Below are 25,525 nucleotides of genomic sequence, written 5' to 3'. Positions count from 1 at the left end.
CACTTTCGATGCTTCTCTCCCTTGGCTCTGAATGGTCACATTTGGGTCAGACTGGATTGTAGCCTCCCCAACAGCCAAGGCATAGAAGCTGAAACAGATAAAGGAGGGCATAAGTAATTTTCCCAATGTCATGGAACCAGTTAGTTGAGGAACTAGGTCTCTCCTGGGTGTTAATTGATTTAATTGTGTTTGTCTCTATATGTTGCACAGCACATCAGAGGCTGAAGTAGCTGGCTCTGCCAGCTGACAGATGATCAACTGATTCATTTTTGGCTCTCATTTAGGGCACAATTTAGAGGTCTTTTCAACACTTTCCCAGTAGCATGAAGAGAAAGCATGTTTCGGGCTGTAGCCCACAGTGTTAGGTTTCACACTCCAAAGAAAAGGTCAGCATATTGGTAAGCTGAATCCCACTCCCTTTCCGAATACAGGAGTGACAGTGACAAGAGGCCAAAAATAACCAACTATTAGGCATCTCTGAGAGTCAGCACTCTTTGATCTTAGCTATTGAATGGGTAAAAATGGCACCCATAAGGAAGGAGAGTAGAGCTTAAAGCTAAATAAGCAGGAGACCATTGTTAGGTGTCACACGGGTTCTGATGGTCTCTACAATCCACTGCTCTCTGAAGTCGGTTTGAAGCACTGTTTCTGCCATGATTTCTGCTCCTGTTCTGCTGATTCTTTTAGTGCATTTAGTCTGAATGCTTGTGAGAACGACATCAGTTACCTCAAAAATGGTGTTGATAGACTTCAGAGATGGCTGCATCTACTGTTTCCTTCCTAGACTACTTGATTTTATTTAATTAAACAATGAAAAGCCTGTGAAGGATTATTTTATTAAATCTCTCCAGGGCTAGAACTTTGTGAAGGGGACCTGGCAATGCCTATTCACTTGATACACTGTGCAGTGCATGGAAAGCAGAGGCTTAGCCTGTCTTCACTCTCCAGCTCTGTCTCTTTATTGCAAACAGCTGGTGAAATTCCATCACTAGGTTGATTAGACAATTACTTTAAATTCAACACTGAACGAATACTTCCCTGTAGCTAAGCCCAAAAAGTGGAAACAAACATTGCCCCACTTGACAAGTGCAGGAGTTTCTTATTGTCAATTACAGTTGACCACAAGTTTAAAATTACTCTTTCTAGTAAACATAAAGACTATTTTATTTCATTTTATTGATTGAAAAATACAATTTAAATATGGAAAGGCTGCTACTGTGGCTTTGCTTGAAATGCTTCCTAAAACCACACTGTCTTATGAATATTTGGAGAACGTAAACGGTTACTGAGATATTTCCAGCTTGATCATAAATGGTTTCAATTAGACATCATGAAGCAAATGGGAAATGTAGAATCTATGTTCAGTTAGGGAACACTATATCCTTCACAAAGCATCCTAAAATTAACTTCTCTGTTTAACGCATTAAATTATCCCTAATTGCACATTTGACCGAAGGAGTAAGCCTCTTTTAATCAATCATTGACAGAAAGTCTATTTGCTTTGCAAAACAGTAGATTTATCAATGCAAACATTGGCATTTCAAGCTAAAATGTGATATACAATATTGTCATTGTGAGTTAGGAATTAGAATCAAATGTAATACTGTTAGAATGCCTGAGATCAAGAGTTACTGTTGCTGCTGGCATCATTTTTAAGTGTGCTTAGTTTCTTATGGTAATACGTTTTGCAATCAAAAGTAATAAGGCCAGAGATTGATTTCAAACATTAGTATTCTGCTGACTTTATATGGCCGTATTTCTACTGGGATAGGAAACCCCTTTCTCCTAACTCTGTCAAAGGCCATTTTGATCACATTTTCAATATGAATTTAGGGAAGATATAAGCACTATGTCTTTTTATCAAGATCTAAAAGTGTCACTTTGTTCTGCTCTTAGTATTTCATAGGGGAAGGTGCCCCCTCTTTATAACAATGACAATTTCAAGGCTCTGTTCAGCATTCCCTTTCTTGGCTTCTGGCGAGACCGCATCTGGAATACTGTGTCCAGATCTGGGCCTCTCAGTTCAAGAAGGACACGGAACTGCTGGAAAGAGTCCAGCACAGAACCACAGAGACAATGAAGGGCGTGGAACGTCTCCCTTAGAATGGAAGGCTGAGGGAGCTGCGTCTCTTTAGCTTGGAGAAGAGGAGACTGAGGGATGATCTCATCAATGTTTATAAATACGTAGAGGGCGAGTGTCAGGAGGATGGAGCCGGGCTCTTCTCAGTGATGTCCAATGACAGGACAAGGGGCAACGGGTGCAAGCTGGAGCACAGGAGGTTCCACATTAACATAAGGAAAAACTTTTTGACTGTGAGGGTGACAGAGCACTGGAACAGGCTGCCCAGAGAGGTTGTAGAGTCTCCTTCTCTGGAGACATCCAAAACCCACCTGGACACATTCCTCTGTGATCTACTCTAGGTGGTCCTGCTTTGGGAGGGGGCGGGTGGACGTGGACTAGATGATCTTTCAAGGTCCCTTCCAAACCCTAACATTCTGCGATTCTGTGATTCTCACGATTAATAACCCACACATGCATAGTTCACTATCCCAATTCCTACTGTGGTCTTCTGCGCCTGTTTTTATGCAGGGTTTTCTGTAGACTTGTCGTTACAACTGACAAGTCCTGTCTGACAATTTATTTGGCAAACCTTCAGGATAATCTATGTTTTATGTTTCTGCAGTGTGCCAGCAAGGTGAATGGCGGTCTGTATGCTACCACTAAAGACTATCCTGATGAAGCTGTCCATTTTGCCAGGAGTCATCCGCTGATGTATCAGCCCATCAAGCCTGTTCATAAGAGACCAATACTAGTTAAAACAGACGGAAAGTACAATCTTAAACAAATAGCAGTGGACAGAGTGGAAGCCGAAGATGGGCAATATGATGTCTTGTTCATTGGCACAGGTGAATTAAAACAACCAAGGCAGGCAACTAATTTAATATCGGTTTTTCCCCCTCCAGGATGAATGAAATTAAGTTGTGTATAGTCCAAAGATAACAAAACAATGCGACATCCCTTTTTAACAGTCCTTCTTTGCATGACTGTGCCAGTCTTCACCTTGCAGAGGAGGTTAGCCACTCCAGACATGTGCTTCACTGTGCTGATGTCATTAAATAGAAAAATAACGGTAGGGAAATATTTAAAGACTAGGAAGGGAAACTTCAGTATAAGATTCCATTTTTGTTTTCTTTTCAAACAAGAATCTTAAGTCAAATTCCTGAACAACTGGACTTACTTTTAAAACTTCAGAACACAGTCATGTATCTGAACATAGTTCTGAGCTGAGACCTAGAGAACTGAGAGAAACAAAGTTGATATGATTTTCAAAATACCAGTTCAAGTTACTGTCTTTATTCCACAGTTTATTTTTCCCAATTCTGGAGACAATGAGTCTAGCTGATACTGTTAAAAAGAAACTGCCAACTTCCAGATTTGGATTACAACACAGTTCAAGGAAGGAAGGAGGAAATACTCAAGTTTCTTAAAGAGAAACTTTTAGAAGTTTTCTGCCAAATTTTCTTGTCTTTATTTTATGTCATTTTCATAAAGTACAGAGAGCTTGTTTAAAGAGGATTTTCAAATATCTACCAAACAAATACCTTACTTAAGGTAAGAGGCATCATAGACCTGCCCTAACTCTAAGCAACCAGAGAAAAAACACATTCTAATGGCATTTGAAAATTAAGAAAACTTATGAAAATAAGGGGAAATCCTCGAACTAGACATGTTCAAATCTTTCTTTAGTCACATCTAATCTGTCTGGAAAAAATCCTAAGATTCATACATTAACATTTTATCAGTTTAACAACAGGAGTGGTATCACAAATCATTTTGACCATTTTGTCTAGGAAAGCAGTTACAGTGAATTATTTTTTACTAATGAAATTCCTCTGATAAGCACATTTCAGTGTTGAGAACATTCAAAAGAAACATGTTGTAGAATAGCAAAGGCCTATTTATATTAGTGCTGTTTCCTAAGCTTTTAAATGGCCTCAGTATGGTCTCAGTACTGGATTTAGTGTTGTATATAAAACATTGTGCCATATGTCATTTCTGTACAGTAGATTTTATAATTGTGCCTAGATTTTTCATATTTTCCACTTGCATTTCTGATCAAGATATTGTATCAAATACTTTTATACACAAGTCCTCTGTTGAGCAAAGTTGAATCCAAGTGGACTTAAGTGTATGCTTTAGAGCTGTGCTGGACTGGTAACCAACAGCTGCTTAGTCTTGAGATGTCTTATCTCAGGTGACAAGAAATCCCAGCATAGGAATTTCAGCTTTAGAAACTCTAAAATGAACCCTGCAGTCTCTGCTCTGGAAAAGCTCCCACCAAAAAACTCACTGTTTCTCTTGGCAATATAATCTTAGAAAGGGTTAATCTTTTTTCATCCAAGTCCAACACCTGCTGTGTAACATAAGTAAACAGAGTCTTACAGCAGAGCAGATTTTTCCTTAGGGTAGTAGTGCAGGTTAGAAAGGTTTATCAAAGGCGAAGTCTGAACATCAGGGCTAACTTTCACGTGTCTGTCAGCAGGATTCAAAGAGGGACTTCCTTGTGAAAATCAGATCTCAGAATGCAATTTCTTTTTACTGTTCCATCACAAAATGGATGCCTTTGATTATATATTCTTTTTGAGAAGTAGTGTATGACCCCAGTTTAACGGTTCCTCTTTATGTTTGCCCCTTTGATCTTTGGCTGAACATTATTCCCAGTGCTTGTCTGCTTAATATTTCCCCTGTAAATCAAAGGTGACTGAAAGTAACAGAAGAGAGGAAGCGATATTTGCCGTTGCTGATGACAGATTTTCAGATTAAGGAAAGCAAGGCTATTCTAATACTAGTCAGCAAGACAAAGCTGAAGTAGTGGAAGACCAGATGCTATTCGTGAGTTTTAATTTCCTGCAAGAGCTGCAGTGACAGAGAGGCTGATAAATCTAAACTCCAATGTGCCTTAGACTTTTAGAGTGTGCAGCTTTGTTTTTTTTTTGGTTCATCTTCCTCTGACTAACACCTTCAGCTCAACAGCAGCTCAGTGTTTCCCTAGAGGAGGGAGAACTGTGAACAAGGAACACCTGAAGGGTTTTGTACTCTTGCCTGGAGGAATGGAGCTGCTGCAATCAATTAAGAATAGTTATTAGTTTCCCAACTAGTGTAAACAGTCAAATTCTGTAATTAAAGCTACTTACACTCCCTTGCCTTGATGGACTCAGCTCCTGCCTACTCTCATTTCTTTTTATGAAATACTGTCACCCTCTTGGATCCTTTTGCAGCTCACAATGGGGTTACGACCCAGACTTTGAAAAATACAAGTCAATTAATCACATAGTTCACAATTAATCACTCTGTTGACTCTTTATTTACCAGGGACAAATTATCATATTTGTATATTTTCTAAGAGTAAGAGTCCTCATCAATAACAGCAATATGCAATTACCTGTACATGTTTATAAATTTCTATCCATTATCCGTTTGAAGTCATTTAATAGATTTGAAACCCATACAAACTTTTCTAACAATTATAAACTCTAGTTTTCTTATGCTTTTAAATGTATTCCCAGACAATGGAATTGTGCTGAAAGTCATTACAATTTACAATCAAGAGACAGAATCAATGGAAGAAGTGATTCTTGAAGAACTGCAAGTATTCAAGGTGAGCTGCGCTGTATATGAACCATATATACAAGTCTTGAACTTTCCGCAGAATTAAAATGTCTGAAAAAACTGAGGGTAGTCAAATATATCATAATTGTGTGCAAGAAATTTTCTTATGATCTAGGTATTTCATGACAGGAAAATTTATTTTCAACTGAAGTTTTTCTAAGATGGATTTATAGCTCAAGTACTGAAGAGCATTGTAGCAAACGAGGACTGCTGTCTTTCTGTTTACATGCTTGAAGGTTGTAGTGTGACTGTTAGAAACTTACTGTATTTTATTCAATTTTCCCTCATAGCTAATTAAGTATTTGAAACAGTATAACTGCATGCACAAAACTGTACCTATTACAATCTTGGTAGCTTATATGAGGTCCAGATTAAAAAAAGTCCAATTCTCATTAATTGATTAATTAGTTAATCTGTCTTTACAGCAGGCAAACCTGAATCCTAGCGAAGCAAAACTCTATTCTGTTTAAGAATAACCCATGACTAAAGCTCAGCATTTGGTATGAGACAAAACTAATATAATGAAATTCTCTTAGTGAGTATTTACATTATGTCATGTTAGCCACATAAAGTAGGAGGCTAACCTACTTGCAACCGTAGGGAAAATTTAACATTCCCACCTAGATTTTTAAATCTGATACCTGCATTTAGGTAGGTAACTATTGGCTTCTTGCCTATGAGGAAAAATCACAGAAATTGCCCCTCTTGATAAAGCTGGTTTCCAATAGATATATTAGCATCTACATTTTGCCATTTCTTCTGGAAATCTGAGCAGAGGGCAGAGAGGACAATGGTAAAAGAAGGAATTCCTGCTATTTTTATCTTATCTTCAATGAATATTTTGTTATAAAGAACACTCCACTTATCACTCTCAAGTAGGACAAAAGAGATTCAGTGGTGGCAAGAGCCAATGTGGTGTTTGACAGGGAAATTGTAGTGTTCCTGTGGCTCAAATAATCCTGAAATAAGTGTTGGCTGGTTGTTTTTAAATGAACTCTTTTAAAGCAATACTTCTGAAAGTCAGAATTTCCTTACATCTTTCTGTAGAATAAGAACATAAAGAAAGTCAAGGTATCTAGCAAAGGTGAATTACCTAATTTATTATTGTACCAAAATTTGTTTCTTCTAAGCAAGAAAATATTTCCTATTTTCTAGGTGCCTGTTCCCATTATTTCCATGGAAATCTCCTCTAAAAGGGTAAGTATTTGACAAGTTTGAAATGTGAAGATTGTGACTCAAATGTTACAAAGCTATAAACTGTATAGAGATAGATACATACACAGACAGATGGATGTGCATCATCTGTAATAAGATCTGGTCTGACACATGTCATCCTTTTGTAATATAAGCTCATGGTTATATGCTCTGTTCCTTTACAAAGCATTTACGTTTTTCAATTCTAATGTTAAATGTCTTTAGTTCACACTATCATTCATACCAAAGTAAGTAAAAACCAATCTGTTTCATGAGTTATTGATGTAGTAATCACACTAGGGATTAGCTTGGTGGATATGGCAACTCACAGAAAAGTTGCTCGCTGATAAATGCGGACTTCTGCCCCATGGAGATATCGGTGCAAAAAAAAGCCTTGCTGGCTCTCCCACATATTCAGTCGCCCATGAAAGGCAAAGCTGTTTGGGTCTGCCTTCCTTTCAAGTTTCTGCTAATATAAACACCCAATTCATTACTCTTGTAGGTAGGTTCTCATCTGTACCATATCATCATATGCCTTCCCTTTAGCTCAGTGAAATGTCATGGTAAAAAGGGTTGTGTTAGAGTAAAAATGAGGCACTGAATAAAAGTGAAGTAGTCTTCCTCTATTACATCCAGCTCTCAAGAGGGCTGCTAACTCTACTAACTCAAGAAATATGTGAAAAATCTAGAGACAGTTGTTTAAAAAAGTGCCAAAGCAATCTAGCAGTTGAAGAATAAATCTTGTTGTGAGAAGTAAAAGTAGCTTTTTCAAGATATCAGGGAAAAGACAGAACGAGTTCACAAGATACAAAATTTCACCTGACAAAGTGACTTCCTAGTGTATGTGTTGGACATTGATGGCAAAGCAAGATCAAGATTAAATAACCAAATTTAGCTTATTGACTGTAGATAAACTGGATTTTGAAACAGGATGCAGCTTTCTGGTACTGAGGACAAATAAATGTTGCAATACATGTTAGGGACAAGGATGGCACCAAGTCATTTTGTCTGTAAGCAGAAGTATAATTTAGTTGAGTTTATGTGAAAAAAAGTTACATAGCTTCTCTGCTCAAGCATTTTAGCTCATCTCTTTTGACCCTGGAGTTTGTGAGCTTGTGGAGACCTGCTTGCTAGCTTTGTCTCAATATCCTTGTAACAGTAACCAGTCTTCACTAAGTCAGCAGTACAATAAAATACCCTGTTTCAGGGCTGAGCTAGTTATCTGCAAAGGCTGGGAAGGAATGTTCTTTGATGTTCAGTTAGATGCTTTTTGCCCTCCTCTGATGAGCCAAGTCTCAGAGTAGTCTTTACCACAGCTAAAAGATGAAAGAGAAAATCCCATCTCATGTGTCTTATTGAGTGTTGTTCATGTGTTCTGGGACAATCACACCGCAGCCTTTGTGGACAAGAAATAACTCTTCTCAGACAAGGATCCTAGGTTTCTTCTTCATTCCATTCGGCAGATTGAGCTCCTGCTACTATAATCTGGTTTACCTCAGCTGAAAAAGTCTTTAAGCATTACTATTACCAGCCTCTTCTAGTTTTAAATTTCATGTTTTGTGACAGGCAAGCCAGACTAAGTGAGCTGCCTGTATTTTCTAGCATTAAGAATTTTGAAGTGTCAGATTTTGAAAGCTTGCTCTAAGAGTAGGAATTATGGACTAAGTTTGGCTATTAGGACAAATAAGTCTTAAGCGTTCATTAGAAATCCTTTTTCTGACTGGTAAAGCCATAGAAGCAAGCCATTCATAAGGAGTTCCTGTTGCAGTGCACATTGCATATTTCTGTGTTCATTACACTTACATTCACCAGGAACAAGATTCTTCTCAAATACCTGTAAATGCAATCTATTATTTTCTGAATTATCTACATTTAGCTCATATTTGGGGCTAAACCGTAGCAGTTGCACTATCACTCAATGACCCTTCACCAGCCAGGAAGGCAAATCCAGAAAAGGAGAGGAGACCCATGGGTTGGAGTGAAAACAGATTTAATGAAAAAGCACCAATCCCAACAAAGGTGTACAAAGTTATAATCACCCCAATGCTTATGCGGCAGTCACAATCAACAGGAGAGCAGTCCTCAGGAGCAGGGAGAAGCCAGAGGAGATCTCTTTCCTTAGCAAACCTTCCCCTTTATAATGAGCAAAACATCATGATATGGGCTACCTCTGTAGCTAACTCAGGTCAGCTGCCCTGGCTGACTCAAACCGCTAATGGCCTGCCTGACATGGCCGGCCTGTGATCCTATTCCAGCCAAGCCAGTACATGAATTTATTATGTCAGCAACTCAGGAGTCAGACTGATCATCTTTCACTTGATTTGCAAAAGACATTTATGTGAAGTCAGAAAATTCAAACAGTCTTAGCATTAATGCCGAAAAAAACCCAAACAAATAAATATTAAAGAATCATAGAATCATTATGTTGGAAAAGACCTCTAAGATCATCAAGTCTAACCGCCAACCCAACACTACCATGCCCACTAAACCATATCCTGAAGCACTACATCAACATTTTTTGAACACCTCCAGGGATGGTGACTCAAGCATTTCCCTGGGAAGATTGTTCCCCACTCTTTCAGTAAAGAAATTTTTCCTAATGTCCAATCTAAACCTCCCCTGGTGCAATTGAGGCCTTTTCCTCTTGTCCTATCACTTGTTACTTGGGAGAAGAGATCGACATCCACCTCACTACAGCCTCCTCTCAGGTAGTTGTAGAGAGTGGTAAGTCTCCCCTCAGCCTCCTCTTCTGCAGACTAAACAATCTCAGTTCCCTCAGCAGCTCCTCACCAGACCTGTTCTCCAGGCCCTTCACCTGCCCTTCTCTGGACACACTCCAGCACCTCAATGTCCTTCTTGTAGTGAGGGGCCCAAAACTGCACACAGGATTCAAGGTTCGGCCTCACCAGTGCTGAGTACAGGGGCACGATCACCTCCCTACTCCTGCTGGCCACACCATTGCTGATACTGGCCAGGATGCTGTTGGCCTTCTTGGCCACCTGGGCACACTGCAGGCTCCTGTTCAGCTGGCTGTCAACCATTACCCCTTTTCCACTGGGCAGCTTTCCAGCCACTCATCCCCAAGCAGAAGTATAATGCTCATCACAAAGTAATAGATTGTGACCGGTAAATTTGTAAGGAAAAACTGCACAATACCAGGAAAAAAATACTATCTCCTGTGCACTGAGGAATAATGCAAGTTGTAGCACTACTGTGCATATATGTATGTGTCCATATGGTAAGTAGGCACATCAAGAGTTAAATTTACATGATAATCCCATTTTAAGATTGAGGTTGCTTGTATCTTTTGCAAATTCAAACTTCTTTGTTTAAAGTCTTTCTTGTTAAGTTTTTTTCTCAGATCAGTTAGGTAACAGAGAATCATAAAGGGGGAGGCATTGGGAACTATCTTGACAAAGAAAAAAAACTTAAACCCCTACCTATTCAAAAACAAAGTTTACGAAGCTGAAACTTCAGAAGCAAGGAAATGCCAGAATAAAGATCATTTTACCTTCTTTCTGTCCTCTGTCCTCATGCAGGAGTTTAGTCTGTAATCAGATGTTTTCCTACAGAGTAACTCTGCCTCCCTCAGGGCACAGCCTGGATGCACAACTGGCAAGAAAGGATAAAGCTAACATTTTTAATAACTCCAGTGGTAATAGAAATTATAGTGGAAATTCTAGGAATTTAATCGTATGTGGTGTATTTTTTTCCAGCAACAGCTCTATGTTGGATCTGAGTCAGTCATAGCGCAAGTGAAGTTCCACCAGTGTGACATGTACGGCACTGCCTGTGCAGACTGCTGCCTCGCTCGAGATCCGTACTGCGCTTGGGATGGGATCTCCTGCTCCCGGTACTATCCCACAGGCATGCAGACAAAGAGGTGAGAACTGCTGCTTTTTGTGATATCCCTTTTGCAAAATACCTATGTAAAGAGTTCCTACTGCAACACAAAGTACTTCATATCTCCCCCTCATAAAAATAACTGAGCAGTGAGAAGATATGTTAGCTGCTAATTTATTAGTGCAACCTTAGGGGATTGCAAAGGAGCCGAATTAACAGGATGGCATAAACTTCAGTACCAGGAATATTTTTATGAATGAAACAAAGTCACTCAGTAATTATTTGTTCTAAGTTTTAAACAAAGCTCAATTTCCTTATACACCTTTCTGTGTGCAGAAAGATTCTTTGCAACATCAGAGACCTATTTTGGCAGTATTATCCAGCAAATATAGTGTACAACAACAACATATACAACATAATTTCCAAAAAAAAGGAAAGAAGAATCTGTGTTAATAGTCAAATACCTTCACCAGCCAAAATTAAACCAGAGTATCTGCAAAAGCTAAGGTTAGGCTTATGCCTTCTCCAGTGAATTTATAAAAACAAGTTACTCTAGAGGCCAGTTCAAAGCACGAACCTGATTTGGGTGCTTTAATTCTTCCCTTGAGGAGATTTCTCCTCTCTACCACCATTCACTTATTCATGGTTCTTGGCCTTCATTCATCCATGCAGTAGTTTCCCATATACCTGCCCTCTTTCCTTCCCTCTCAAAGCCAGGTTCTCCAATTCAGCGACACAGATACATGATCAAGCATGTAAAGCGTGTATTTTAATCCAGACCTTTTCACAAGACTTTGAGTCGGTTTTGCCACTAGAGCTAGTAATTTCTAGCCTTAGTCAGCAAAACTTTGGTAATGTGTAATTCAAACCCTTTCTGTGGCTTCTTTACAATTACTCTTTCTGCAAATATACGCTTATTTTTTGTATGTCCAAAGAAGGGCAAGGAAGCTGGTGAAGGGTCTAGAGAACAAGTCGTATGAGGAGCAGCTGAGGGAACTGGGATTGTTCAGCCTGGAGAAAAGGAGGCTGAAGGGAGACCTTATTGTTCTCTACAACTACCTGAAAGGAGGTTGTAGTGAGGTAAGCGTTGGTCTCTTCTCCCAGGTAACAAGCGGTAGGACAAGAGGAAAACGCCTCAAGATTGGACATTGAGGAAGAATTTCTTTACTGAAAGGGCTGTCAAGCATTGGAACAGTCTTCCCAGGGAAATGCTTGAGTCACCATCCCTGGAAGTGTTTAAAAGACGTGTAGATGTGGTGCTTAGTTACGTGGTTTAGTGGTGGACTTGGCAGTGCTAGGTAAATGGTTCGACTCAATGATCTTAAAAGTCTTTTCCAACCTAAATGATTCTATGATTACATGTACATATGATTACATGATACATTAGACCTACATGGACTGCAAGGATTAGAATGAATCAAGTAGCTTCTGGTGACAGTTTTGAAAACCAGTGGAGATGGTTCAGTCAAAACCAATTCACAGTATCCCAAATTTGTTTTTTCTTCTTGATGAAAAATAGGAAGGTTTTTTTGGTTTGTTTTTTTTTCTTTCCTGAACACCTTATCTTTCCATGAACCTAGATGCACCCACATAAATGTACTACTGACTATAGTCAGACACAACACATATTTCTCTGGATTTTTCTAAAAAAATAATAAACAGAGAAAGCACTGGGTAAAACGACTTTTTGCATAGGGTACATTAAAATGTAAAAATGGGAAATACAGCCAATGACTTAACATAATTAAGAATGTCTTGGACTTATTACACTAAGGTATACGTAAAACCAAACAAGAAATCTACACCAATTTTACAAGCAGGATTGCATAGTCTTCTCATGCCTCTTGCGAGCAGACCTAAGGAAGAAAGTGGGCTCTGTCTGCTCATTGTGAGAAGAGTCTGGATACAATGTTCAAGCCTCTGATTAAGAAAGATGAGCAGCTATATAGTGGGCCAGGGAAATTAATTTCCTACAGTATAAATAGAAATTAGATTATGGTAATTATAAAGCATATAGATTACTAATCTGATGATGTAAAAGTCATTTGGGGAAGGGGAGAGGGCTAAAAATTTTCCCAGCAGCCTGCTAGGACTATATCAGCATTTATGTTGTTCTGCAAGCTACTTATTGTCTAAGAAAAGATAAGAAAAACTCACTAGGTCCTGAACTCTCTTGTACATTTTTAGCATATTTCTCACCTAATACACTTTCCAGAGTAGCAGCCCTTAAGTCCCCTGACACACGCATTTATCCAGGGTTGAGTGATATGGGCAGCACCCCAGGCACCTTCCTGTGCCTTACCTCTCCAACATTCAGGAGGTCAGTCTCTAAAAGGAGAAAATAATGTTGTTATCACCCTCCTTCTCTTAAGATAAGCACTGCAGCAACAGAGAAGGGATTTGCACTCAATTGAATGTTCTTGAGGTCTGCAAAACTTGTTTTACATATAGGAGTTTGGGGAACAGCCATCAAAAATTAGTAATGTTGACAGGGATGGATGGCATTTGCTTTGCTCACTTTAGCTCATAACTGAAGCTCAGAGCATTTTAAACTTACACTAACATTTGAGTTTACACTAACTGGGCGGTACATGGAGAGGCAGGGAGGGCTACTCAAGACATGTGTGTGTAAGTTGTTTTAAGTTGCCTCCTCCAGGGTACCAGAAAAGGCAGGTCTCAGTAGACAACATGGAGTTTTCTGATACCAAGTGACCCTGAGAAGGCAATAATCCTGCCATGGCTGCTCTGCGATCCAGACACAATTAATGCTACATCCCAGAGCATACACATCTTGATTTGGCCTTGTTTCAGGCCTCCAGGTTTCTGCTCAAACTGTACAAGGCAGTATAATTAATGTGAGTACAAGGGGCATTGGAGAGCACTCGTTCCCCCCCCATTCCTGGCATCCCTCACTTCATCAGGACTTATGGAGCTGTGCCTTACATTACAGCACACTTGAGCTGACTTTAATACCACCCAAATGTGGCCCTCATATAGCACATTTAGGTGGGCTTTTGACTCATAAGAACAGCCCTCCATGTGCAGTAAAAGCACTGCTGAAAGCTCTCTTTTTGATTCCACTCCGACTGGTGAAGAGCTGAACTGAAGCAGGGATGTATAAAGTATCCTCCCCACTTTGATTCAAATGCTCTCTGCTTTAGATCCTACTGCCTCCAAGGTGTGACAAGGGTTTAGAGAAACATAGAATCATAGAATCTTAGAATCATATAACCATTTTTGTCGGAAAAGACCTTTAAGATCATCAAGTACAACCATTATCCTAACACTGCCAAACCCACCACTAAACCATGTCCCTAAGCAACACATCTGTATGTCTTTTGATCACCTCCAGAGATGGTGACTCGACCACCTCCCTGGGCAGCCTTTTCCAATGTCTAACCACTCCTTCAGTGAAGAAATTTTTCCTAATACCCAATCTAAATCTCCCCTGGTGCAGCTTGAGGCCATTTCCTCTTGTCCTGTCATTAGTTACTTGGGAGAAGAGACCAACACCCACCTCACTACAACTTCCTTTTAGGTAGCTGTAGAGTGCAACAACGTCTCCTCTCAGCATCCTTTTCACTAGGCTAAACAATCCCTGCTCCCTCAGGCACTCTTTACAAGACCTGTTTTCCAGACCCCTCACCAGCTTCGTTGCCCTTCTCTGGACTCGCTCCAGCACCTCAATGTCTTTTCTATGCTGTGGCGCCCAATACTGGACACAGTACTCAAAGCGTGGTCTCACCAGTGCCGAGTAGAGGGGCACAATCCCTTCCCTACTGCTGCTGGCCACACTATTTCTGATACACAAATAGAAATACATTAAACAATAGAAAAACTGTAAACTCGAGTATATACAGGTTATAGAGAGAGCTGCAACACAAATAAATTAAAAAAAAAAAAAAAAAAACCACCTGCTTGACAGCTGGAACTAATGTGTTGAATTTTGAAAACCTATATTATAGAATCGTAGATTCATAGAATCATAGAATCATTAAGATTGGAAAAGACCTTAAAGATCATCAAGTCCAACTGTCAACCCAACACCACCATGCCCACTAAACCATGTCACGAAGTGCCACATCTTCACATTTTTTTGAACACCTCCAGGGATGATAACTTCATCATTTCCCTGGGCAGCCTGTTCCAATGTTTGGCCGTCTTTCAAGAAAGAATTTTTTCCTAATAGGCAATCTAAACCTCTCCTGCCTCAATTTGAGGCCATTACTGTATTTATTATATTATTACTATTGTAATTCCTTACAAATGCATAGCCTGAATAGTTAATTAAATATAGGATTTAATTAAGGACAAATAAAAAACAAGCCTAAAATTCCATATCTTGATGCTGGCAGTGCAGCATGCTACAATGTCATGGTAGTTACAAGTGTACGGCTCCTGCATACTGCAGATATTTAAGAAGCTAGATGGAAATTATATCGCAGTGAACTTCCATGAAGTACGCTTGACAAAGCAGAGAGGTCCAGGACTTAAATAAATGCACTAGTTCACTTTTACCTCTGCCGTCTGATTCAGGCAGGTTCAATTTTTATCTAAATAATTCTGCAAGTGAGATTCTTTGCTGTGCCAGCTCACCATCTGGGGTGAAAAAAGGCTGAAGTAATTTTAAAATTTCTTTCAGCTTGGGTAGGTCTGGCAACCTGTGACTCAGGTAATTTCAAGAAGCTGACAATTGCCCTCCTGCCTCCTCTCCCTCTCCGGCCTCTTTCTCTGCCACCTGCTCCACCAGCAAACACACAAACACACTCTTCATCTTCCATGATTAGCAAAAGACCTCCTAACAGATTTTTTTCCCCCAAATCTATGGGTTTTTTCCCCCAAGACTCTCTGCCCTCCTCACTGCCTGCCCACAGTAGGTGCCCAGGCTGGAGGAGGGTGGCAGATCTGTACTGACGGCAGCCTGCCGCCAGGGAGCGCCATGGAGCGCGGCCGTGGGGCGGGGCTGGGCGAGGGGCAGGGTGGGGCAGTTAAGGGGTTGCCTTCGCTTTGCAGCTAAATCCCGGTACTAACCCAAATGTCTCTCTGCTCTAACCTATGGCTCAGCAAACCCAAACTCAGTCTCCTGATTTACTTATGCAAACCGCAATGTGACCTTTTCTTCCTGAGCCATTTCGACTTTACCTCATCTGTCCCTGGGAAATAATAAAGAAACATGAGGATGATGGTGAAGATGATGATGATGACTGTACTGCTTTCTTGCAGATCATTTTTACTAAGTTCCTGAAAGCACAATATTACAGACTGAAATCTAAATTCATGAAGTTATAGATTTCAAAAGACACTTCCATATATTCAGTACATTTTATAGTCACTGAAAATTGTTCCTTATAGTAGTTTGTCTCAGGAATTGTCTGGTAGTCTATTATTCATGAAATTCTGAATGAAATGGTTGCTAAGAACAACATAACAAATACCAGACTTATGTCAGCATTTGTGAAATAAGTTTGTCTCCCAGCACGTCCCTCTCTTTCGGCATGTCTCCCCGTTTTTTTCCTTCTCTTCAAAGAAGCAGCAAGTGAAGGCACTGGTAAATGTATCTTTCCCAGGCTTCACACTCACAACAGTAAAATTCCATCAGCCAAATGTTTCTTTTTCTTGAATGGTTCTAACAAGTAGACAAATATCCTGTTTTACAGGACTAGGCTTTTTTTAGCTCTACAATAATCTTCAGGAGCTGAACAGTAATTAGTATGCGCCTGCTAACTGTCCTGTTCCTGCTACATAGGGATACTAGGCCAGACAGCAGTGGGGTTTTCTTGTTTGTTGTTTCCAAGGCTAATCTCTATATTATTTATGTATATTTGTGTAAGAGAATGACTCTTCTGAATAATCTGTATAGATATGCAAACCTGGTGGCAGCATTATTCAGCACTGACACTTTGCAGAGTTATCAGTAAGCATGACTGCAGCATCTGTACACTACAATGAGAACTCCCAGGGCATGGTAAAGTCCTGTTGCCATCTCAGAATCTCAGGGTTTTTTTTTAATAATATGGATGTATTTTTAGAGCTTCTGACTAAAAGGCCCAACACAGTCCCCACTAAATTTGCGGATTCCCCTGAAACAACAATGGCAAAACATTAGTTCTGCTCTGAATATCAGCAAATGTTAAATCTGTCCTCTTGATCCATCAGCACCACTGGATCAGAAGTCCATATGGGTGACAGAACTCAGAAAATAATCACTGTCTACTGGCCACTGAATGTTGCCCAGTTGGTTCAGAGGATCTTGTTTTAATATTATAACATCAGTGTACTTATATACAAACTGGACACGTAGTTGCGCCTCTTCCCCAGACAAGTGTATTTCTTTTTTCAGACATGTGATAGGTTGAGTAGAGAGAAAACACCAATGCATAAATGAGCACTTCTCACAATAATGCTAAATTTTTAGGAATCAATATTTAGCTCCTTATGAATGCCACTTTATCACAAACCCAACGATCTGTAAACTAAACATGTTGTCTCAAATAATTCCATTTTTCCCCTCCAGACGTTTCCGCAGACAAGATGTTCGACATGGAAATGCAGCGCAGCAGTGCTTTGGCCAGCAGTTCATTGGTAATCTACCCACACCTTTACAAATTGCTAGCAAATGCCTGGAGCAGAGAGCACAGTCTTTGCAAAGAGTATGAGCCAGACCATGATCTCACCTGAGTCTTTTTTACTGGCATATTCCTATAACAAGTTATGAGTCATGGGGCTGAACCCATGTCATCCAGGTCTAAGAATGACTTTGTTTTGATGGCAGGTGAGGTGCTTCCCAGAGCGTTCATGTAGTCCTGCAGCCCTGTCATTCAGATTAGGGATGTGACTAATATATTTCAAGGGCTTCCAACAGAAATGCAAGTAGAAAGGTGGAGTAGGGGAAAGACGCAACAAGGCTGCATCCTGAAATGAATATGAAATGCTGCCAGGACACTCAGCCAGAACTGAAGGAGATCCGCAGCACAGACACAGGCGATGACACTTCAGAACACAAATGTGTATTTATCAAGATTTGTCCTAAAAAAAGTAGATTACTGTGTCTAATGCTGTTGTCCAAACCTTGGAAAGCAATGATTTCAAACATTGCTATTGGGAATGGCAAAACAGACAGAAAATAGTCGCCTGGATATCCTCAGTATTTTGCAGGATAACACCTAATACCGTAATAGGAAAAAAAATCAAATATAAAAGGTTCTTTTAGATAGACAGCTAAAGATATATTAGCTATTAAATATTAGATAGGTATTTTACCAGAGAAAGCTTCGTTAAAATTGGGGTCCATTGAAAAATATAGTAGATTTTGGAAAAGTATATTCCAACATGAATTACTAATTATTCAGTAAGTTAGAAATACAACAGAGAAATCACAATAATATCAAACCTTGTAATTTTTAGGGTATAAAATTTATTGGTCTCAAGAATGCTTCTCAATACTGTGGAATAAGATGATTTCATTAATGAGGCAATTGGTTTTCTCCAGTGCAACATCTAGCTTATCTTACTCCAGATGCTTTGTTGGATGCAAAAGAATTGAGTTTTGATTAATTTAATTCACCTTGTTTTTATTAACACACTTGGGCAAAAACTATACATTCATTTTACATGTGTATAATATGGATATGTATAATATTGTTTATGGTATTTATAGTTAAGAGTTTCATTCCTCAAAAGGCTATGTGCTCTCATTTTTATCCCTAAAAATATTTATTATATTTAAGCATGTATTGAATCCTCCTATTTCACTGAGTAAAAATGAAGTAGATGAACTATTCATGAGAACCAGGCACAACTAATTAGCAGTGTGAAAGGCCGAGATCTGTTTCTCTGTGTGCAATCTTAGCTGAATCATGGCACAATTTGGTCCATTTATCCTATGGCCAGATCCTGTGAGAGTCTGAGATGATAAGAAAATTCACTTAAGCAATCAGACCTTCACCAGTCACTACATTTCAGTCACTATCTTGTTGGATCTGAATTAAACTTCTTAAAAGTAAAATTCTTAAAAGTAAAATTCTTAAAAGTAAATATACCCTGAATATGGAGTGTGACAAGTATTGGCAGTTACATGTAGTTTTAAAATGTTTCTTTTCCTTCCAGGTGAAGTCCTGGAGAAGACTGAGGAGCGGCTTGTTTATGGAATAGAGTACAACAGCACCCTCCTGGAGTGTACCCCTCGGACCTTACAAGCAAAAGTAATCTGGTTTGTCCAGCGAGCACACGAAACTAAGAAGGAAGAGGTAAATATTCTTACGTACTCACTTTTTAACTAAAAGAGTCTGCTGTCAGGAATATTACATCTTCACTGAAAGGCCTGTCATCAGTTGCTGAAATGTACACAGGTGTCAGGGAAAACCATTATGTTCATCTGCTCTCTTGGATTAATAGACCTCAGAATTTCATCTGGTGCTTGCATTCAGCATCTCGAACACAGATGTTAGAAATGTAGTGAAACTTGATTTAAGATCTCAAAACAAAAGAGAATCTGCCACTTCTCTTGGTGTATTATTGCAGAGGTGAAATGTGTACATATTACTCCCAATGTTAGTCTAGCTTAACATCTATTAATTCTTCCTGCCCCACCCATTACATTACAGAACCTTCTGAAAATGGGTCTTAGTGGATTCTCTGCCTCTTTTACATGTATTTCCCTGTTATGAAAGTGCTTCATAAGTGTTACTATATTTATTCCTCAACAGCTCTCCGATATACATCAATGTATCCCTAGTTAGTATGTGGAAGGACATAGGGAGGAAAGCCTCAGGCTACAAAGGGTAAGGATGGTTGCCTTACAGCCTAGCAGCTAGGCTTTACCGCAAATGTGAGACCCCAGCTTAGCCATAGACACCTGCAGATCTCTGAAGCGGGACTCATCTGATAAAAATATGGGCATTTATAATAAAGGGATCTACCCAGGACTAGTCATGTAGACTGCCTTCGAAGTAAGACTAGACGGTGTGGCAGTTACAGTCAGTAGTATCACCTCATGCTAAACCAGACAGCTTCATTTGGTCAGGTAAAAAGTGACTAGTATACCACTGAACACAAAAATAACCAAGGATGCCACAATCTGCTTTAAATACCTATAATTAATCAAGATGAATGCCATACCCATTTCAGGCACATTTTTACCTGAAGTTTTGTCCCAAGTCCCAGCTCTCTGCATGATTTTTCACACTTGGTATTTCCTTCTGGTTTTAGGTGGAAGATCCCTATCTATAATCATTCTTACAATAGAATTATGAATCAGGTCTTTCACAGAAGGTGGTGAACTGTGAGGTGGAGAAGATGTCCTATTAGATACACATCCCCATTAGACCCAGTAACTCAGATACTGGACACAAGGCATGTAAATTTGAACAGACTCTGAACTTCCAGTAGGCCTTTATACTACTAGGATGAGTTAGTTTTATTTTTCCCCTTAAATGTTATGCCATTTTTCATGAAAAATTACATAGTTATTAGAAAAAGACAAATAAAAGCAGAGAAGTAGAATCACAGAATTGTAGAATCACAGAATCATAGAATCACAGGATGGTTTGGGTCGGAAGGGACCTTTAAAGATCATCTAGTCCAAACCCCCTCACCAGGCACAAGGACATCTTTCACTAGATCAGGTAGCTCAAAGCCCCATCCAACCTGACCTTGTAAACTTCCAGTGATGGGGCAGCCACAACCTCTCTGAGTAACATGTGCCAGTCTCTCACCACCCTCATCGTAAAAAATTTAATCTTTATGCCCAATCTAAATCAACCTTCTTTCAGTTTAAAACCATTGCCCCCCATCCTATCACTACAGACCCTGGTAAAAAGTCTCTCTCTGTCTTTTTTATAAGACCCTTTCATATATTGAAAGGCCAAAATAAGGTCTCCCTAGAGCCTGTTCTTCTCCAGGCTAAACAATCCCAACTCTCTCAGCCTTTCTTCATAAGAGAAGGGTTCCATCTCTCTGGTCATTTTTGTGGCCCTCCTCTAGTCGCACTCTAGCAGGTCCATGTCTTTCTCATATTGGGACTCCAGAGCTGGATGCAGTACTCCAGGTGGGGGTCTCATGAGAGTGGAGTAGAGGGGGAGAATCACCTCCTTCAACCTGCTGGCCACATTTGTTTTGGTACAGCCCAGGATGCGACTGGCTTTCTGACCTGCAAGTGGACATGGCCAGCTCTCACCCAATTTTTCATCTACCAGTACCCCAAGTCTTTCTCTTCAGGGCTGCTCTCAATCTATTCATCAGCCAGTACTTGTCTTCTGCTTAATATTCAGCACCGCACTGTTAAATAGAATGATGAGGATTCCATTTTCCCGAGCACTTCTGCTGGCTGGATTAGAGAGCTCAGTGCTCCCTGCCTGCTAGCATCTGTGAATGTCTCGTAGTTAATAACTTGGCTCTCAGGAGCTGTAGGGGGAACTCAAACACTAAACTCAGAACTCAGAGCCTTTCAGATCACAATGGTCCTGCAGTTAGATATACAAATACCTGTGAGTGTCACCTCAAAAACTTTTGCCAATGTATAAAAGAATTCACAGGGACACTTACTGCAGGTCAGCTGGCAAATGACTATTTCTTTTCCATCCAAGAGTTTATTTGTATGTTTTAACCTTATTTCCCTCTGTGATTTTACTTCAAGTAAATGTATTTGTTACTTAAAGACTGTGAGTTAAAGGACTGTGGATCTCTAATCTTCATCTCAAAATTTAATATTATATAAATAAAAGTACATATCAGAAGTAATTGCTCTGATTTAATGTAATACTAAAGGCTTGTGCTCTATAAGTCATGAATTTGTTTTTCAGGTGAAGACAGATGATAGAATAATCAAAATGGACCTTGGCCTCTTATTCCTGAAGCTTCATCGGCTGGATGCAGGGACCTATTTTTGTCAGACAGTGGAACACAGCATTGTTCACACTGTCAGGAAAATCACCCTGGAAATAGTTGAGGAAGAGCGCGTAGATGAAATGTTCAATAAAGACTATGAGGAGGAGATACCTCACAAAATGCCATGCCCAATGCAGAGCAGTATACCTCAGGCATCAAAGCCATGGTACAAGGAATTCCTTCAACTAATAGGTTACAGCAACTTCCAGAGGGTGGAAGAATACTGTGAAAAAGTGTGGTGTACAGACAAGAAGAGAAAAAAGCTGAAAATGTCTCCATCTAAGTGGAAATATGCCAACCCTCAGGAGAAGAAGGCAAGGATCAGGCCAGAGCATTACCGGTTGCCCAGGAACATAGCTGACTCTTGATGGACAAAATCCATCCACTGTTTCTGGGTGAAATTTTATTTGGACTTAAGTAAGAGGGAGAAATCAGTCTTGGTTTTGGTAAATGACACAGGTTCATATATATAGAATATTGGGACTGAAAGCAAAAGTGCTATGGTAAGTTATACTGCACACTCATGATGACTGTTTAGAAGCATTTTAAACAAAATCTTCTTAACTATCTGATTCTAAGTAGGTCAATGCAACCAGAGTTTTGCATTAGGGAGGAAGTGACAATCTTCAGACTTTGAGTGCTTGAATCAGTTTCCTGTGTGGACCATGCCTGCGCTATATATTGTTGCACATGATGGCATATTTAACAAATTCAAATAGCTGAGTATTCACAAGTGGATGAAAAATATAACACATATGTTTTCTTTGTTTCACAAATTTCTCATGCTTCTGAAAGTGGCACGTCTTAAGATCTTTCCTTTTGATTGTGACCTGTCTGAGTTTATCACTGACAGCAATGTTAATACAGTGTACTGCTATTTCTAAAGATAATGAAGGGAATTCTTATTTACTTCCCACCATTTTTTTGTCTTACCAGTCATTTATGAAGCGCGATGTGCTCTCACAGCTAAGTAATATTGCCTAGTAACTTGATGTAAGTCAAATGCATGCTGAGAACACAAAGAGAATGAAATTCTTCAACTTATCTATATAAAAACTTGGAATAATGGCTTAGATAGGAAACGAGTCTATCTTGTCTCTAGTTAACGGACGTTGCCTTAGCAATGACAAGGATTATGGGAGTGCCCTCTTGTGGCAAAAACCAAAATTCGATATTATCATCTGTTTTCTGAAGAAATGTATATAGCGAAGAAGAATTATCCAGGTCCATAGATGGTTTATTTTCTGCACACACTTCTAGTCTTCATGTCTAAATCCACAGATTTAGAAGGCAGTGTTGGAAGTCAGTAATACTGGAAAGACAGTGTTTAAAATATGCAATGTTTTATGTTAATGTTCTTTTGGGGTAAAAAGCAGTCATAAAAAGTTAGGATGCATATTAAAAACAAGAACAGCATTATGCAGCTGTGTTTCTATAGTTTCAAGGTCTGCTCCAAGTAAATCATTCCCTGATATGTGATTTCTGGTCAAAAGGGCTGCTTTGCTACTCTTGTAAGTGATACGAGGAGAGGATATCAAAGAACTAAGTCACTTATAATCTAGGTCATTCAAGACTTATAAAAAAAATAAAAATCTTTCTTTAATTGCAAGAAATCAGATACAAAAAAAATGCAGAAAAACTAGCATTTCATTACTTGATAAATCTGATATTACAATATGAGGTTTGTTGTTTTTTTTTTTAATTTGGAAATTAAAAAAAAAAAAAAAAAAAAAGATAGGGAAGTTATAAACATAAATGAGTCACAAATGAGTTAACTCCCCAAATCCCAAATGAGAACATGATGTCAATACGGCAGATAGCCAAGCTGATGCAGATTTTGATGCCACCAAGAAAATATACACGGCATTCACCAGCCACAAAGATGTTCATGTTGAGCTTCAACTTCTAATCACGAAATGGAATTTAGATTTAGTGGGAATTAACAGCCTGGATAACAGACATTTGCTAGTTTTGCTGCGCTAACAAACACAGCAATCAATGCTAACCCAGTGTTTTCCAGACAGGCTGTGTGTGAGAGGATCTCGCAGTTGCTGGCAGGACCAGCAAGCTTTGCTGTGCTCCTCTGGGATCAGAGACTGTCCCACTGTTTGAAAACAGCACATAGGCACAGCGTCAGAAACCAGAGTACGCAGAAAACAGGGCTTCAGCTTGTGTTGGTATTACAACAGCCAGTTGTGCTAAGGAAATCAATTTACCTGAGAGTTTGCACTTCATTTAGTTAGAATGCCTGTCTAAGAGATGGGTCCAGACGCTGTGTGCAGCCTTGCATGAATTCACACAGTTGCTAAATTTGATCTAATACAGGAGACTGGATAAATTCACTTTTCTGTGACAGTTTAATGGAGTTGCAGTTAGTATCCTCTGTTTGTTTACAGCTATATGGAAAGTGCTAGCACTGAAGGCTGTGGCAGAGAGAACATACACAGAACAAGCATCCCTGATTTACACTTAATCTCCTATACGGTCTTCCCTGGCATGCTTGAGCTTGATGGAAAACTCTTTAAAACACCACTGAAATACTTTTCTGATGAATTATGGAGTCCACTTCTTCTCAACAGTAATGGGAGTTATATTTTACTTTTTCGGATTCGTTTGCTAGTATCTAGTGCCAAATGTACCATTAATGGACTATTAGAAAGGAATAACAGCTTCTCAGCCTGATGGAACAAATATAACTTTGTATGTCATTCTCAGATTTCAGGTGGAAATCATGTGATATGCAAATCCGGATTCCTGATTTAAAATGAGAGTGTGTAATTTTAGCTCCCTGTCCCTCTAGTGGTTACATGTGGAGAATTGCATTAATTTTTTATTTACCTTTTAAAATTTAAATTCCTAGCTCACACCTTGCTACTTTCATGGTTGCAATGCCTGTGAGAATTCAGAACTACAAGGTCTTGTTCAAAGAGTGCTATGACATCGATGGAAGATGAGAAAGAGTGACAATGTATTTTGGAAGGATACGCACAAATGTGCTTGTACACAGACAATGTTATTTAAAATGCTTCTTTGTATATTTGGGGGGCATTGTCTGCTTCTTTTCATTATGAGTTTGATGTATTTTGTATGTGCATGAAGTGGTCAAATTATAAATATAATTAAGAACCATATTTGTCTGAAATAAGCTGCATTATTTCTCATCATTTATTTTCACCAGACAACATGATTAAGTGCAGATCAGTAGTCACACATTGTTATTTACAGATGCCCTTCACCGCGCATTTTACAAGCAGAGATCTCAGGTCAGGACAGGAGGATGTTAGTATATGGTGCCAAGTGGGAAATTGTGGCACAGGGTAATGAGTACATTTAGGCTGTTAATGTCAGGTAGATTTGGGAAAGCTATGATTAGAGCATTATCCGCTGCATGAATGTATTTTGAGAATGAGACATGGTCACTTAAACCCAGAAGATTCTAATTGGTGGAAATTCACTAAGAAATGGCAATTTGGATAAAGTTTTGAACTCTGCCCCGCTTCCTGATGAGGGACAAGCCAAATAGCTTGGACTAAACACTTACTTTGCCTTGTGTTTGCTCTTTTGTTGTGGGTGGTATTATTGTCACCTTGTACAAACTACTGTGCTCTCAGATGCTGTTGGGACATCAAGCCAGGAGAGCACTAGCCTGCTGTGAAATTCCTGGCTTGTATATCGCAAAATAGGCTTTTAGGATCTACACAACTTTTCCGTAGCATGAAACAGATGTCTCTCTTTAAGCAGCAGAGAAAAATAATTGCCCTACTTCCAGGTGCCTGAATAGCAGAGTTAACAGTCATATTTGAAGAAGTGCTTGAATTAGCATAACTAACACAGTTATAGAGTTTCTCTTGTTCTTTTTTTTTTTTCTTTTAATTTGAGGGGAAAAATACATTTCCTTTTCCCCTCTAAAATTGGTCAGTCAGTTTCCCTTTT

The 25,525-nt window shown here is 39.3% G+C and overlaps 1 protein-coding gene across 1 annotated transcript in view; it reads left to right on the top strand.

Annotated features, from left to right (window-relative positions):
• The window catches only part of SEMA3E (semaphorin 3E), a 145,478-nt gene extending 123,518 nt beyond the window's left edge, over positions 1–21,960 (top strand). Inside the window, exons 11-17 of the mRNA XM_009961326.2 lie at positions 2,685–2,907; positions 5,569–5,660; positions 6,827–6,868; positions 10,582–10,748; positions 17,223–17,290; positions 18,815–18,954; positions 21,508–21,960. Coding sequence (XP_009959628.1) covers positions 2,685–2,907; positions 5,569–5,660; positions 6,827–6,868; positions 10,582–10,748; positions 17,223–17,290; positions 18,815–18,954; positions 21,508–21,960 — 1,185 coding nt within the window. The remainder of the gene's footprint in view (positions 1–2,684; positions 2,908–5,568; positions 5,661–6,826; positions 6,869–10,581; positions 10,749–17,222; positions 17,291–18,814; positions 18,955–21,507) is intronic.
• Positions 21,961–25,525: the final 3,565 nt, after the last annotated feature.

The sequence above is a fragment of the Leptosomus discolor genome, chromosome 1 (genome assembly GCF_034619465.1).
Source record: "Leptosomus discolor isolate bLepDis1 chromosome 1, bLepDis1.hap2, whole genome shotgun sequence".
Lineage (NCBI taxonomy): Eukaryota > Metazoa > Chordata > Aves > Leptosomiformes > Leptosomidae > Leptosomus > Leptosomus discolor.
The sequence above is the reverse complement of the archived record's forward strand: the minus strand, read 5'-3'. Positions and strand labels throughout refer to the sequence as shown.